The sequence below is a fragment of the Panthera pardus genome, unplaced genomic scaffold, assembly GCF_024362965.1.
Source record: "Panthera pardus isolate Hobbes unplaced genomic scaffold, ASM2436296v1 HiC_scaffold_6, whole genome shotgun sequence".
Lineage (NCBI taxonomy): Eukaryota > Metazoa > Chordata > Mammalia > Carnivora > Felidae > Panthera > Panthera pardus.
The window spans coordinates 65853163-65869700 of NW_026526991.1; the positions used below are offsets into that span (position 1 = coordinate 65853163).

Below are 16538 nucleotides of genomic sequence, written 5' to 3' on the forward strand. Positions count from 1 at the left end.
CCTTGAGGCAAAATCACTCCTGGTTGAGAACCATTGCCCTAGAAAGTCTAGAGAACAAAGACAAGGTTTGGTGAAATCATCAGTAGAGGATCCAAGTTGCTGAAATTCCAACCCCTGCAGAAGGTGGGACAGACTGAAGCCCAGGTTGAGGGGAGGTTCCTGGGGTTGTGGTCTCCTAGTTCAAGGAGAGGTAATGTCTTCTGCTTTCTTCAACTCCCGGTTCCATTTGCCTGTCGACAGCTCAGGAGCCTTAACATCCCTCTCAGACACGTTTTTCCAAGTTTCATAGTGTGCTGGAAATAAGAAGTAACTATGTATTGAGCACTTACTATGTACTCAGGACTGTGCTGAGAGCTTACCTGCATTATCACATTTAACCTGATAAATGATAATAGCTAACATTTGTTAAATGTTTACTATGGGTCAGGGGCACTTATGAGCTCTTTTTTTTTTTTTTTAATTTTTTTAATGTTTATTTATTTTTGAGGGGGGGGAGGGGCAGAGAGTGGGAGACACAGAAACCGAAGCAGGCTCCAAGCTCTGAGCCAAAGTCAGTCGCTTAACCGACTTAGCCACCCAGGCGCCCACTTATGAGTTCTTTCTATGTTACTTATTCCTGTGCCAACCCTATGGGATATTATCTACCTCATTTTACAGACAAGGAAACTGAGTTCAGAGAAGTTAGTTAACGTGCCCAAGGTCACACAGCTAGAAAGCAATAGAATCTGGAAACAAATCCAGGCAGCCAGACTCCAGAACATGCACTTTTTTTTTTTTAACTGCTATCCTATCCTTTGAGGCAAGAAATATCATGATCCCTATTTTGTAAACGAGGAAATAGAAAAGTCAGAGTGTTATATAACTTGCACAAGACCATACGGCTAGTATGTAATGGAGTCAGTATTCAAACTGGGTCTCAATGTCAACTATAATCCCATGGGCTCCTTATTGCTAGCCATGTTGTACCTAAATAGGAGACTCTACCTGTGGTCCTTACTACAACGTAGTCCCTCTGTCCCTATCTCCAAAGATACATGTTTGTGAAAGAACTAGCAGGGCAGGACAAAGCATATGAGTATCCTTTAAGCGAATGTCTTTTTTTTTTTAATGTTTATTTATTTATTTTGAGAGAGAGAGAGGGAGAGAGAGAATCCCAAGCAGGTTCTGCGCTGTCAATACAGAGTCCAACATGGGGCTCGATCTTATGAACTGTGAGATCACGACCTGTGACGAAATGAAGACTCCAGACACTTAACCAACTGAGCCACCCAGGCACACCCCTAAGTGCAATGTCTTACATGTGTCATGAGAAAGTTGTGCACAAGCACTAGGGGAACTCTGGCACTATGAACTTGAACAAACTTCATCATCTTTCTTGGTCTCAATTTACTCATCTTTAAAGAAGAGCAGTAGCCTAGAAATTAGGGGAAGACCATGGATTCTGAAGTTAAATGAACCTGGAGTTGAACGCTGGCTTCATTCTTTTAACTGTGTTGCCATTGAAGGCATAATTAATCAGTAAAATGATGGTAATACCCGCCTCATACTGTTATGAGAAATAAGTAAAATAAGTAATACAAGTTAAGTGACCAGCACAGAGTTGGGCACTCTATTGAATATTCTCAGTAAACACTAGTAGCTGCTGCTCTTAAAGTCTACACCTTTGGTCTGTTAGTTTAAGTTCCATTCTGGGAGTGGAGAGCCCTCCAGTGTTCACTGCATGCATTACATCTACTAGATCTCAGACCGCCTTTCCCTTCGGATCTTTCTTTAGGGTAAAAGTGGTTAAGTGCAAAGCTGCAGAGTTCTAAGAGCAGAAACGCTTTTCTTCCAGGGTTACTTTGAGCCACTGTGGGTGATGTTCAGGTTTTAGAATTGTTTGAGTCTATCCTGAGGCTCTGTTTGAAGAGAACTGAACATACATTCGGAGGGAAAAGCCAGACCTACAGCCACGTGGTACTGAAACCAAAAGGCTGATGATGGGAAAGTGGGAAGGAAGAGGACATTAGACACTGATACCTATCTAAACCATCCTCTATATAAGTGGCAAGGTTTGGGGTTTCTTTTGGGGGTGGGGGAAAAGTGGGGCTGGTGAATTAAGAACCACAAGAGCAAAGAGAAAGGAAGTAAACATACAATTTGGGGTAAAGAAAACTCTGTGGATCTGAGTCAGGGCAGGGGTGGGGGCGCTAGGTGGAAGAAAGAAGCAAAAATGTGAAGCTAGCCCCGCTGGCCAGATTCTAAAGGGCAAGAAAAGGAGGAAGCCAGGGTCCTATTAAGAATGTTGAGAAAACAGATGCCATAGCCCAGGCAATACTATCCTTCCGGGAGGGCTCTGTAATCCAAGTATGGACTCATTTTGAGTTGCCACAACAACTGGGTATTGTGCTGCCCGGACAAGGTTGCTAAAATGTCCTTCTAAATTCCGGATAGTCCCACACAATGAATTGTCCTACCCTCAATCTGAAATACTAGGCTACTCCTGTAACCTAACCTTTAGTTTGTCTGCCTGTAAAGTTGGGCTAATCTATCTCACAGATTTTTATTTTTTTTGTAAAAACGCTTTTCCACAAACGGTCCAGTATTTGCTACTGCAGTTGCTTGTGATAATTAAGCGTTATTGATATCTAAGGAAGCCCTTAAATTCCTTCGTCGTAAGCCACGATAGTTTAGTAAAACCAACATATTCCAGGAAGACTGCGTGGCGAGAGAACCTTTTGCTGGAAGCAAACCCACGGAAAACTCTCCCACAAACTCAGATGTTTGGCGAACCACATTGCCCAGCAGACCCCGCGGCCGGGGTTGGCCTTCGCGCGGTGCGTTGTGGGATTAGTAGTTCCCAGGCTTTTAATGTCTGCCCGCGCCGCCAGGTACCAGGAACTCACCTTCCCAGCATGCCGCGCGGCCGCGGATGCATCTCGGCGACCAGGAAACGGGAAAGATGGCGACTGTTCGGCGACGTTGAGGCCGCGTTGGGCGGTTCAGACTCAGAGTGGTGAGTCCCGAACGATGGAGGCGGTTCCCAGGAGCTTGCAGAGAGGGCAAGAGTGGGGGCACGGCGATGGCCCCTGTCCCCGGGACGAGGCGGGGAAGAATGCCTCAGGGTAGGGGCATGAGCCCAGAGAGCTCTGGCGGGCTGGAGTGAAGGGGCGCGGGCCCCAGGGCGGAGTGTTGACTCCTGGAGACACAGGCCAGGTCCCTGGACGATCTTACGGGCCAGACCTTTGCCCATGAGCATAGCACCTGTGATACCCTCCATCCGACTTTATTCCTTCATGTTTTGAGTAAGCCTTGCTCCAGCCAAACTGGAACTCTGGCTTTTCTCCCAGAACCAGTCATGCTTTCCCGCCTCTGCGCCTCCTGTATTATTTCTTTTGCTAGGAATGACTTTTCCGCACCCTCAATTACACATCTTCAAATTCTACCTATACTTAAATGCTCAAGAGCCACTTCCTCTACAGATCTTTCCAAATCTTCTTTGCAAATGAAAGGAAACTTCTTTGAATTCCTATAATACTTCATCTGAGCCTTCATCTTGGTAAGTGCCACATACCCTCTATTGTTCTGTAACCTTTTTTTGGACAGGATCTTCCTAATTTCCTTTTGTAATTCAATACGGAGTCTAGCATGGTGCTTTGCATATAGTAGATACTTGATAAATACTTAATTGGATGAAAAAGAAAATCTGCCCCTACCCTACAAGAACTGAGGAACTCAAAGACCTGGAGGTTTGCAAGGAAGGCTGTTGAGAAGCGATGAGTAGGGTGGGCCTGGTTATCTGGCCATTGTGATGAGTAGAACCTGTAATAAAAGTTGTCTATATTGTTTCCTTATCCTCACTTCTTATTCTCTTCTAAACTCACTCCACTCAGGCTTCTACTTCCTCCATGCCATCAGAACAGCTCTTGTCAAGGTCACCAATCATCTCCATTTTTCCAAACACAAGGGTCACTCTATCTCCTAGCCTTTTTCCACCGGCACAGTTCATCACTCCCTCCGTGAAACACACTTTTGGCTTCTGTGATGTCATCCTTAACTTTTTTTCCTCTTTCTTAATGCTGTTGCTTTTTTCCAGTCTTCTTCTCTGGCTCCTTTGCCTGACCTCTAAATGTTACAGTGTTCCAGAGCTCAATCCTGGTTCTCTTTTCTTTCTTTCTTTAACTATAGTGCCTATTTAGGTAATACTATTTAGTGTCCCATAGCTTTAAAAGCCATGTATACAGTGATGACTCAAATTTTTGTCTCCAGGTTCTTCTGAGTTCCAGAATTGCATTTTCAAAATGAAACTTTTGATTTTCTCTTAAATCTCTTCCTTCCCCAGTCACTGCTGGTCACTAATGGCATCGTGAACCATTAGGTCAGTCACACCATAAATTTAGGAGCTATCTTTGTGTCTCCTCTTTTCCTTTCTCCCTTCATCAGTAAGTCCTGTCTGCTTTGCCTCCAAGTATATCCTGAAGCTCACTACTTTCCATCTCCATTGCCACTTTCCTAGAACAAGCGACTGTCATCTGTTGCCTAGACTGCTGGTTCTGTTTCTACTCTTGCCTCCCTATTATTTTCTTTCAAGTCACCAAATTCTTTAAAAATGTAAAATTAGATCACATCACTCTCTGTTTAACACCCTTTAAGGTTCCTGTTGTTGTTAGGTTGAAATCCAGGTTCCTTTACCTGGGCCCAAAACACATTTCCATGGTCTGACTCCAGCCTATCTCTCTGAACTCACCTTAAATCAGTCTTTCCCCTGGGTCACTGTCACTCAGCCACACAAGTCTGTTTTTAATTGGCAAATATGCTGCGCTAGTTCTTACCCCAATGCCTTAGTACTTGTTGAACTTTCTACCCCATAAGATCTTTTCCCTGATCTTTGCAGGCTCTCTCTTTCCCATCATTCAAGTCTCAGCTTACATGTTACCTAAAACACTCTTTCCTGAGCCCTCTCTCACTTGTTCCTACCTCTCCCCATCATTTCCACCCTGTTTTATTCTATTACTTCTCATTACTATTTGAAATTCTCTTATTCTGCCCATTATGCGCTTCATTGGAATTTCAGTGTTATGAGATCAGAGACTTTGTTTTGTTTACTGCTATATCTCTAGCAGGTAGAACAGTTTCTGGTGCTTAGTGAATATTTGCTGAGAGAATGAGTGATGTTCAGAGAAGATACCTCTCTTCTGGGTTGTTTTCTTAGGGTTCGGAGTAGAAGAGACATAAGTATAATTGCATTATGTACTGATATAGAACATTTAGTCATTTCTCAGACAATTGTGAGGTAAGATGAGAGTGCTACTTGTTCATTTTTCTTTTCTTTACACATCCTCCTTTCTTAAAGGTATATGGCAGGAAATTACATGGAAGGGAGATTGTACGTGAAAGTCTGGGGCACTGATATTCCAACGGAACCATTTGGGGGTAAAATAAGTTCTGAGAAATGTATCCTGAGTGTTAGGAATGGATGATGATGATAGTGATGGGGTAGAGGTGGATTCAGACTTACTGTCATTTTAGCTCCTGGCTGAAGTGGATTTTGTAGTTAGAAGGACAGTTGACAGTGTGACATGGTGTTCAGTGTCCCCCCAGGCAGGAGGGGAATGGAACAAATTCCTGCTCAAACCTTTCATAGGACTGGGTAGCGGTCAAGGCTCTATGAGAATCTGAGTAGGGAATGTCAGTCAGCAGTCTGTGACCTTTATTTTTTGGTACCTGTCTTTCTTTTCTGAAATAATTATAGATTCACAGTAAGTTGCAAAAAAAAAAAAAAAAAAAAACATAGAGGTTCTGTGTACCCTTTACCAAAGTTTTTCCCATTGTATAATGAGAAGTACATTTCTTTTAATCTGAGTGAAAGTGAGTTTGTTTCTCCATTTAAATTTAAGTTCTCCGTTTAAATTTAAGTTCTCTTTTCTCCACTTACAATTTAAGATTGTAATCCCAAATCTCAAAGGTAACTCTTTTTCCTCTTTTGAGTTTTCTTTATGAGCTCAAGGGAACTTACCTCCCTTAGCCATTTATGCGTTGACTGATCCCAGTGGGCTGGCAGACTGGTAAGATAAGCAATACAGGATGTTTCTAGAGGTAGCTAGTATACTATGCATTCGCTAACATTTCTTTTCATACTCTTACAGTCTAATTATAAAAATAAGATACATCCGTTATATACTTTTAGAAGTGAACGTATATGTATACAAAAAGGGATCACAGAGGGATGGTATAGTATAACAAATAAGAATGGGTCTCTGGAGCCAGAGTGCCTGGCACTCTGTCACCTACCACCTGTGTGTCCTCAGGCAAGTTATTTTATATACCTGAGCTTCCATTCTTTCATCTATAAAGTAGGCATTCCAGTATATCTACCTCATAGGGTTGTTTTGTGATTATATAAACGGTTTAGAGTAGTACATAGCACATAATAAGGATTTCTCTTATCCATGACAGATGGCAGGAGAGCTGGCTGACAAAAAGGACCGTGATGCATCACCTTCCAAGGAGGAAAGAAAGCGATCTCGGACTCCTGACAGAGAACGGGATAGAGACCGGGACCGGAAGTCTTCCCCATCCAAAGACAGGAAGCGGCATCGTTCAAGGGATAGGCGTCGAGGAGGTAGCCGTTCTCGCTCCCGGTCCCGTTCCAAGTCTACAGAACGGTAAAGTAACTTTGTATGTCTATATGGGAAGGGAGAGTACATTTCACACTTCTTCATTCTTGGTTCCTCTGATGCCTGCACTATTAGGCCACTAGTCTTTCACATATTTCTCTACACCTAGTGACCCAGCAGCTCTTAAAAGTTAAGAGGGAACTTGTAGGATGAAGGTCCAAGTGATCGAGGAAGATAGTTTCTCTGTTCACATAGACTACGGCCTATCATTCCATTAATGCTTAGCAGTACAACTCAGATCTAGACGACTTTCTTAGAATTCCCTCATAGCTTCTCCTAGAGACACATTCCCCAATTTATAAAGATGCTGCTTTGTGGAGAAAAGAGCATAAGAGGGACACCTGGGTGGCTCAGTCGGTCAAGCATCTGACTTTGGCTCAGGTCATGATCTCATGGTTCGTGGGTTCAAGCCCCAGATTGGGCTCTGCTGACAGCTTGGAGCCTGCTTCAGATTGTGTCTTTCTCTCTGCCCCTCCTCCTCTTCTGCTTGCTCTCTCTCAAAAATAAGTAAATAAACATTAAAAAAAAAAAAAAAAGATCATGAGAACCTTCTTATGACTGCAGTGAACCTGAATACTCTGGAAATCTCACACGATTTCTTAAATTTGCCGTCTTTAGAGAGCGAAGGCACAAAGAACGAGAACGGGATAAGGAGCGTGATCGGAATAAGAAGGACCGAGACCGGGATAAGGATGGGCACCGACGGGACAAGGACCGTAAACGATCCAGGTACCTGAGGGAATGGGAGCGGGCCTTAGGAGAAAGCCTTCCTCTCTGCCTCTGAGCTGGCGCAGGCCCATAGGGAAGTCAGTTGTTGTGGTAGTTACTGCAGAGCTGTCATTTTTAGAAAGCACGTATCCTTAGAAACTATAGCCAGTTACTGAAGCTGCAACAGTTTGAGGGTCAGTTTGTTCTTAAAAGTTAGAAATTAGTTGGAGAGGGTTACCAGCCTACAAAACAGTCCCTTAGTTCCATTGGACCATTCAGGTGTCCACCCAAGATAAACAACGTGTATTTGTTGGGATAGCTTAATGCCCCAGTATCTTGATCTCTTTCCTCTGGAAACTCTGTATGCAAAGTTTTTATTAGGCTCTGAGTATGCAGGTTAGGATTCAGGGCAAAGAACACAATTCCCATAGCAAATACGGGGGTGGGGGTGTTTGAGACCTCTTGTAGATTGGGCTTGTAATAGTTGTGGGGAAAGAATCTCTGCACAGGTAGGAAGGAAGCATGGGGAGGGAACACACAGAACAGTACCCGGAAAGGGTGGATGGTGGGGGACCTTGTCGACGAAATTCATTGTGTATTATAAATGAAGCAGGATTCTTTTTTTCTGATGCGCACCTGCTATTTGGAAGAGAGATTTTTGCCCTCAGTAGTGAAGGCAATCTTGTGAGAAGAGATTAGTCTTGGAAAGGGAGATTCAGGTAGAATGGGGCCAAGACAGGCCCATCATTAGGTTTCAGAGCAGGCAGAGTGACCAGGCCTGCAAAGGGAGCTTCAGGGCGTGATGGATGCCCATAAGCCAGTCTTGTTGAGTCATGGGAAAGCTTCTATCCTCTCTGTGGCTCAGCCTGGATGAGGGCAAGATAGCGATATGGATCTTTCCCGTTTCTTTTCCTTAAAGTTTATCTCCTGGCCGAGGAAAAGATTTTAAATCTCGGAAAGACAGAGACTCTAAGAAGGATGAAGACGATGAACATGGTGATAAGAAACCTAAGGTAAAGGAGAGGAAGGATTTCTCTCATCTTCCTCTTCAGTTCAAGTTCTACGTTATAAATCTTCAAAGGGAGAGAGCCTTTATGGACTGAAGTCCTATTTTTTTTATCTTTAGGCTCAGCCATTATCCCTGGAGGAACTTCTGGCCAAGAAGAAGGCTGAGGAAGAAGCTGAGGCTAAGGTGAGAACTCGAGGGTCTGTGTTAGCTGGCCGGGCTGCTATAATAGAACGTTGCAGGCTGAGCGACATAAACAACAGAAATTAATTTTGTCACAGTTCTCGAGGCTAGAAGCTGGGATCAAGGTGTCAGTAGGGTGGTTTTCTTCTGAGGCCTCTCTCATTGGCTCGTGGGTGGATGTCTTCTCTGTCCTCACATGATCTTCCCTCTGTGTGGACATGCCCCTGGTGTCTCTCTGTGCCCAGGTTTTCTCTTACAAGAGAGGAATGGTTTAGGGTCCACTCAAAGAACTTCATTTTACCTTATCACCTCTTTTATTTATTTATTTATTTATTATAAAAATTTTTTTAATGTTTATTTATTATTGAGAGACAGAGCGTAAGCAGGGGAGGGGCAGAGAGAGAGGGAGACACAGAATCGGAAGCAGGCTCCAGGCTCTGATCTGTCAGCATAGAGCCTGACCCAGAGCTCGAACCCACAAACCGCAAGATCATGACCTGAGCCGAAGTCGGACGCTTAACTGACTGAGCCACCCAGGCGCCCCTACCTTAATCACCTCTTTAAAGGTTCTATCCAAATACAGTCATATTCTGAGGTACTGGGAGTTAGGGCTTCGACATATAAATTTTGAGGGGGACATAGTTCGGGCCATAGCGGGATCCTAGACCTATCTGTATTTTCCTGAAGAGGTGTAATGCCTGAGCAAATATTGTCGGGTCCTCTGCTGTCTCCTTATCAATGATGTGATCATACCCTCCTCCTAGATCCTTTGTTTACAGTTCCAATCTATTTTGTAGCCCAAGTTCCTCTCCAAAGCGGAACGAGAGGCTGAAGCCCTAAAGCGACGACAGCAGGAGGTGGAGGAGCGACAGAGGATGCTCGAAGAAGAGCGCAAGAAAAGGAAACAGTTCCAAGACTTGGGCAGGAAAATGTTGGGTTCGTTTTCCTCCCCTGTGTAGCCCTTAGAAGGAGCAGGAGAGGATGGGTTGGAATTGTAGTGTCACTCAGGAGAGCCAGAAACCTGTTTGCTCTGGAGTTTGGAAGAGGGAGGGCTGGGGGAGTTGATGAGCATATCTCTGGGTTACGTCTCCATTTCCCTTGTATTGCAAATCTCCCCCTTCTCATTTGATGTCTGTCGTCCAGATCCTGTCCGTGCCCTCTTTTGTCTTGCACTGAGTTCTTCTGCAGCTTTGCTTTCCTTGGTCTGCAGAAGACCCTCAGGAACGGGAACGTCGGGAACGCAGGGAGAGGATGGAGCGGGAGACCAATGGAAATGAGGATGAGGAAGGGCGACAGAAGATCCGGGAAGAGAAGGATAAGAGCAAGGAACTGCATGCCATTAAGGTGCAGGCCTTGGTTCTGTGCTCATTTCCCCCGCCACACACAAGAATGAGATTTAGTTATTTGGCCATTCCGATCTCTGCATGTGAGATCTGGGTGGGCCTGGAGCTTCATGGGCTTTGCATTCCGTCCCTGGGCAGGAGCGTTATCTGGGTGGTATCAAGAAGCGGCGCCGAACAAGGCATCTCAATGACCGCAAGTTTGTCTTTGAGTGGGACGCATCGGAGGACACGTCCATCGACTACAACCCCCTGTGAGTGGCTTCAGGCCTGTGTGCTAGGTCTTTTAAGGCAGTTCCTGGAAAGAACTGGTGCTACAGAAAGAGCAGTAAGATTCTGGGGTGGGGAAATCGGTAAGCGCATAGTCAGCCAGCTCTCTGGGTGAGGAGAGACCCCAGTTACGAAGGTGTACATATTGGTTCATGTCAGTAGTCCGCCCTTCCCTCCTGCTGCTATAACAAACCCCTGTCTCCACCTCAGATACAAGGAACGGCACCAGGTGCAGTTGTTGGGGCGAGGCTTCATTGCAGGCATTGACCTGAAGCAGCAGAAACGAGAGCAGTCACGTTTCTACGGAGACCTGATGGAGAAGAGGCGGACACTGGAAGAAAAGGAGCAGGAGGAGTGAGTGGCAGGGCTGGGGGTGGTTGGGCAGAGCCCAGAACCTACAGAAAGGAGCTGGAGGAAGGATACTGATCCCACTTGTTCCTCACGTCCCGCTCCAGGGCCAGACTCCGCAAGCTCCGTAAGAAGGAAGCCAAGCAGCGCTGGGATGATCGGCACTGGTCCCAGAAGAAGTTAGATGAGATGACGGACCGGGACTGGCGGATCTTCCGAGAGGACTACAGCATCACCACCAAAGGCGGCAAGATCCCCAATCCCATCCGGTCCTGGAAAGACTCTTCTCTGCCGCCACACATCTTGGAGGTCATCGATAAGTGTGGGTACAAGGTAAGGAGGGACAGCTTGGCCCAGAAGACCTGATGTGTTCCCATGTTCTAGGGGATACACACTTAATTTGGGAACAGAGAGCTTTGTTCCTTTGTTCCTCTGTTTTGTTCCTCTTCTGCCAGGGAGCACTAAGGTGATGCTCTCACTTTCTGGTGGAAGTATTGGCCTTTGGTGACTGTGTTTCCTCACTGTGAACTGCTGTCCTCCTCTTGTGCTGGCCCATGTGCCCACTCTGTCAGCAGTGGCTTGGGTAGCCGGACTCCATCTGTACCCATTATTGTCTCTGGGTCACTGCAGGAACCAACACCTATCCAGCGTCAAGCAATTCCCATTGGGCTACAGAATCGTGACATCATTGGTGTGGCTGAGACCGGCAGTGGCAAGACAGCAGCCTTCCTCATCCCATTGCTCGTCTGGATCACCACTCTCCCCAAAATTGACAGGTGGGGTCGGCAGGTCCCAGCTGGGGTGGGTTTGGCTGGGTGGGAAAGGTCACAGTGGCAACTGAGCGTTTGGTTTTCTTTTTAAGTCTACAGTCAGAAGCCCCCTTCTTTAGTCTGGGTCAGATACTAGGGAATAATTGGATCATGGTATCAAAGAGGTGTATGATTTTGTTGGCAAGGACCACTCCCTGAAGAACTTGGCTGCCCTGGAGTCTCTGATTTTTAAATGAGATCTTTGCATCCTTTTCCCACCACCCTCCCCATCTCCATAGCTGCCCTTAAGAGTGACTTTGTCTTGCTCCTGTTTGTGGTTGGATAAGAACGAAAGCTCACGGAACTGTGGGATGCCCCGTTTACCACAGGATCGAAGAGTCAGACCAAGGCCCTTATGCCATCATCCTGGCCCCCACTCGTGAGTTGGCTCAGCAGATTGAGGAAGAGACCATCAAGTTTGGGAAGCCACTGGGCATCCGCACTGTGGCTGTCATTGGCGGTATCTCCAGAGAGGACCAGGGCTTCAGGCTGCGCATGGGCTGTGAGGTTCGTTCACCTAGCGGGCAGCCAGCCCACTGTTTGAGGGTTCTCAGTTTGGGGGCCGTGTTTCTGGTTTCTGCCATAGACGTACAGTAAAGTGAAGAAAAGGACTGGTTTATATATATGTGCTGTTACTTGTCGAGAACTTAAGAACCAGGTATCGTACTGTGCGCATCATTAATTTTACCAACAACCAAATGAGAGAGAGAGGTGGTGGACCTCCATTGTGCAGGTGAAGCTGAGGCTCAGGTCAGTAACTTGCCCAAAGTCACAGCTGGCAATGAGCAGAGCTGAGATTCATACCACACACAGCCTTTGTTGTCACTCACTCTGCCAGACCATGTCAGTGACTTCACGTATTGGCTCCTCAAGGTAGAGGAAGAGAGCTTTCGATAAGAAATTTGATGGAGGAATTGAGTCTTTTGCAACTTTCTGGCATAATCCCTTTGTATAATTCTCTCCATGGTTTCCCTTAGTCTCTCTTCCATCTAAGAAAGCTCCTTCTGATTTTGCCTCTTCTGTTTAACTCCTGAGCCTTACTCAGAGACCCTGTTCACTCCTTAAAAAAATCCAAGGTGGCAACAAGCGATTCTGTGCCGGTTCTTAGGAACCTTTGCCGGCAGTCATAACTGCAGGTTGGGGTCCAAGTTCCTTAGCATTGGAGGTCTGTTGTCTGAGCGGGTGGATAGTTCACAGGAGGGAGAAGAAAGGGGTACGTGCTGCGGCTGCATATGTTTCCACTGTGCCCTCCAGATTGTGATAGCTACCCCAGGACGTCTGATTGATGTGCTGGAGAACCGTTACCTTGTGCTGAGCCGCTGTACCTATGTGGTTCTGGATGAGGCAGATAGGATGATTGACATGGGCTTTGAGCCAGATGTCCAGAAGATCCTGGAGCACATGCCTGTCAGCAACCAGAAGCCGGACACGGATGAAGCTGAGGACCCTGAGAAGATGTTGGCCAACTTTGAGTCAGGAAAACATAAGTACCGCCAAGTAAGGCCGCTTCCCTAAGCCGGGAAAAGGGGGCAAGTTGCCAAACCTGCTCTGAGGCCCATCTTGCCCTGGGGGGGGCCCACGGTACATTTACCAGCATGTCCTCTGACAGTCCTGGCAGCGGAGCCATTATTGGCTTTGCCCTCGAAAATGGTTCCAAGGCATCATGCTACTCCCCACCATGGGTGCCAGCAAATGCTCTCAGCCCTTCGTGTCATCATAAGATGGAAAATACCTTGGTGAGCAGGTAGTGAGGAAAGAAGTGGGAAAGCAAAGGACACGATTTCCTATGGCAGTGGCTGTTAAAGCCTACTCCACGGCTCGTTTTAGGTTCTTTAGCCCAGGCTACACTTCCTGTGGTGATGGAGGATATGGCGGTGCCTGCCTGGGCCCAGGGCTGAGCTTCCTGTTTTCACAGACAGTCATGTTCACGGCCACCATGCCCCCAGCGGTGGAGCGTCTGGCCCGGAGCTATCTGCGGCGACCCGCTGTGGTGTACATTGGCTCTGCAGGCAAGCCTCATGAACGTGTGGAACAGAAGGTCTTCCTCATGTCAGAGTCAGAAAAGAGGTATGGGGGCGGCTGGGCCTGGCAAAACATGATGGAGAAGGCGCTTTTTTCTGTATGAGGGATGATGGAGGGTGAATGTTCTGCTGTTCTAAAGAGCTGCGGTTTGCCTGTTCGGGACGCCATGGGATCGAAGGTCCTGGAATTGGTGTTGGTAGATCAGAGTGTGCGTCTCAAAGGTCTGCCTCTCATTTTTCTCCTCTACCTCTTCTCCCCAGGAAAAAGCTGCTGGCGATCTTGGAACAAGGCTTTGATCCACCCATTATCATTTTTGTCAACCAGAAGAAGGGCTGCGATGTTTTGGCCAAATCTCTGGAGAAGATGGGGGTATGTCTGGCGAGAGAGAGCCAAGTCCGCTCTCTTTGGTGGGACTTTCTGAAAATAGAGGGCCCCTCTGAGGCTCCTCCTTTCAGTCCTGTCCCATTCTTTAACCTAGGGTTCAAGTCAGGGCCGGAGGGAAAAGGGTGGTGTGACAGGGATGAGGGAACTGGGTCTGTTGTGTGATCCCCTGTCTAGTCCTGCAAGGGCAGCCAGAGCTGCCTTGGGTCTTCCTCCAAGGGGGCCGGGCCAGGGACAGGTTTTGAGACACGCATCCTGGCCGGACGGGAGGCTGTAGAATAGTAGATCAGAGTTCTTTGTGTTTATAGATGTATGGGAAAGTGGGTGGTGCATCACGAGGGACATGGGGGATTGGTGTCCTTTACTCCTGCTACTGGTGTTTCAAGGGTCCTTAAGTGTCTTGGTCCCTGCTTGCCGCTCTCATCTCAGCCTCATTCTCTCTTTGATGACTTCCCGTCTATCTGGCTCCGCGCCACCTGCCCCCCAGTCGCTTTACCGTTATTACTATCACTTTATTTTTACTCTCTTTCCCCTTTCACCCCAGGGCTTTACCTTTGACCTCACTCTGTCTGCCCCTGCCGCACCACACCCTGTTCTCTCCCGTCCCTTTCTCCAGCTCACCTGTTCTCTGCTTGCTTCCAGTAGCACTCGTTCTCTCCCCCTCCTCCTTCCGCGTCTGCCCTGCTGCTCTGCAGCCCTCCCTCACGGTCTCCACTCCCTTCTGTGTCTTTCCATGACCCCACTGCTCTCTTCTCACCTTGCCGTTGTTCCAACAGTACAATGCTTGCACGCTGCATGGTGGAAAAGGCCAGGAGCAGCGAGAGTTTGCACTGTCCAACCTCAAGGCTGGGGCCAAGGATATTTTGGTGGCTACAGATGTGGCGGGTCGTGGTATCGACATCCAAGATGTGTCTATGGTTGTCAACTATGATATGGCCAAAAACATTGAAGGTAAGTGCGGGCGGAAGCAGCTTCCATCCAGGTAAAGGGGGCCTCCTTGTCTCATTCCACTCGAAGCCAGAGGCTCTTGCTGCCATTCCTCACAGCTCCAAGTCTGGGATTGCTTGTCCCGGTGGGAAGAGCTCTGCTTTTTATCTCCCATGGGTTTTGTCCCAGCACCGGGGACAGCTCTGTCTCCGGGGTGTGGGCCGCTTTCAGTCTGGGTGTGGCAGGTTGATCCCCATCGTTAGTGGTGGAGAGGGCACTGTGGGCTCTGCGGGGGTCAGGCGGGGGGGGGGGGCGGCGGGGTATTGACTGCCCTCGGAGGTGTGTTGGGGTGGGGGGCGCCTTTACAAGTGAGGCCCAGTACCCTCAGTGGCACTCCTCTCCTTCCCCAGATTACATCCACCGCATTGGTCGCACGGGACGAGCTGGCAAGAGCGGTGTGGCCATCACCTTCCTCACCAAAGAGGACTCCGCTGTGTTCTATGAGCTGAAGCAAGCCATCCTGGAGAGTCCGGTGTCCTCCTGCCCCCCAGAGCTAGCCAACCACCCAGATGCCCAGCACAAGCCAGGCACCATCCTCACCAAGAAGCGCCGGGAAGAGACCATCTTTGCCTGACACGGCACTCTTGCCGTCAGTTTAAGGGCATGTTCTGAAGCCTTTTCTTCGGGATCCTTACGTCTCTTTCCAGGTCCTCACTCTTATGGGGCCTTAGGAAACAATCAGACTCCTCGGCCCAAACCCTCAGGTCTGAAGGCCCGAGCGTGGGGCTGCAGAAGGAGAGGAAACTGCTGTAGGCGGCAGGGAGAACAAAGGACACAGATTCTGGCCTGGCTCTGCCCCTCTGGAGGGCTTTGGGATTGTACTGGGCCATCAGCTCTTGCCAGTCGTGGGGGCAGCCGGTTGGCACTGCCTCACAGACTGAACAAAAACCTGGCCGCCACGACGGTACCTCTTCGGCTCCGACTTGACTGCAGAAGCTGCAGCAGTGTCATTGCCCTAGGTGACCCCAGGGGGATCTGGCACTGTGAGGATTATGGACCTTGGACTCTGTCATTTTGACAGCCGTTTGCCCTTTTGGATTATAAAACCAGTTGAGAGCCTTGTTTAGAGCTGTGCACGGCCCCTGTGCCAAGGGGTGCTGTGCACTCTGGGCATCCCTCACCCAGGGAATTTTTTTAGTAGCTGTGGGGACAGGGTGAGCTGGGTGTGTCCATCTTGAAGTCACTGAGTGAAGTTTCTGTTTTTTATTCTCTGAGAAGATGAGTTTGTATGTTCTGAGAATAAACACATGAAGATGAAGGCTGTGTCTGATTCCAGCTACAAGCATCTCCTGGGTTTTCCCTGCTGCCACGGGAGATAGGAGGACGGCATTGGGCGCGGTGGGCTGACTTGGGAGATGAAAGAAAATCGCATCCAGAGACGCTCCTGGGGCCTCAGCTGAGAGCCTGAATCTACAGGCGGCCAGTTGAGGGGAGATGGAAGGGCCGCAGGGTCGGAGTGCATCTTGCTGCCTGCTGTAGCCTCCCTTAACTTGTAGTCCTGCCTGCCCGCACGCCCTCTGGGGAGCTTTGCACAAGGGTGACAATGGAGAGCAGTTGTGCCACACCGGCAGGTGGGGCCCAGTTGTGGCCTGTTGTGGTGTGCCAGCGGCTGGATGGCACTCAGTCTTCAGCAGCTTTGCTGGTGGCTCCCTGGTGGCTGAGCCCGCTGCTCACGAGAGGGGTGGAGACGGGAACTAGGGGCATTAAAGAGCGATGAGCTGAGGCCCACGGAGGAAGGCTGTGGGGAGAGGGCTGCAGAGCTGGGCAAGCGCCTGGAGTTCAAATTACAAATACTCTTGGGTCTTTTCGACCCGAGGCAGGGACGGTG

The 16538-nt window shown here is 48.3% G+C and overlaps 1 protein-coding gene across 2 annotated transcripts; it reads left to right on the forward strand.

The window, feature by feature from the left end:
- Window positions 1–2869: 2869 nt before the first annotated feature.
- Window positions 2870–15968, forward strand: DDX23 (DEAD-box helicase 23). 2 transcript variants are annotated; one of them, XM_019419207.2, is made up of 18 exons: window positions 2897–2995; window positions 3462–3538; window positions 6436–6644; window positions 7275–7385; window positions 8284–8377; window positions 8491–8556; window positions 9351–9489; window positions 9764–9897; window positions 10035–10147; window positions 10374–10517; window positions 10619–10844; window positions 11142–11287; window positions 11650–11827; window positions 12575–12817; window positions 13236–13387; window positions 13603–13711; window positions 14500–14674; window positions 15061–15968. In XM_019419207.2, exons 3-18 carry the CDS (start codon window positions 6436–6438, stop codon window positions 15282–15284), a joined length of 2463 nt encoding a protein of 820 aa, XP_019274752.1. In that variant the 5' UTR covers window positions 2897–2995; window positions 3462–3538; the 3' UTR covers window positions 15285–15968. The 2 variants fall into 2 exon arrangements, with proteins under 2 accessions (XP_019274751.1, XP_019274752.1); XM_019419206.2 differs by lacking the exon at window positions 3462–3538 and having other exon boundaries at window positions 2870–2995.
- The last annotated feature ends 570 nt before the right edge of the window (window positions 15969–16538 follow it).

Bases quoted from the DNA above. Each gene is read 5' to 3' on its own strand.
- DDX23 (XM_019419206.2), top strand. From the start codon at position 6,436: ATGGCAGGAGAGCTGGCTGACAAAAAGGACCGTGATGCATCACCTTCC. The intron at 7,386-8,283 runs GTACCTGAGGGA...TTTTCCTTAAAG, and splicing joins AAGGACCGTAAACGATCCAG to TTTATCTCCTGGCCGAGGAA. The intron at 13,712-14,499 runs GTATGTCTGGCG...TTGTTCCAACAG, and splicing joins AATCTCTGGAGAAGATGGGG to TACAATGCTTGCACGCTGCA.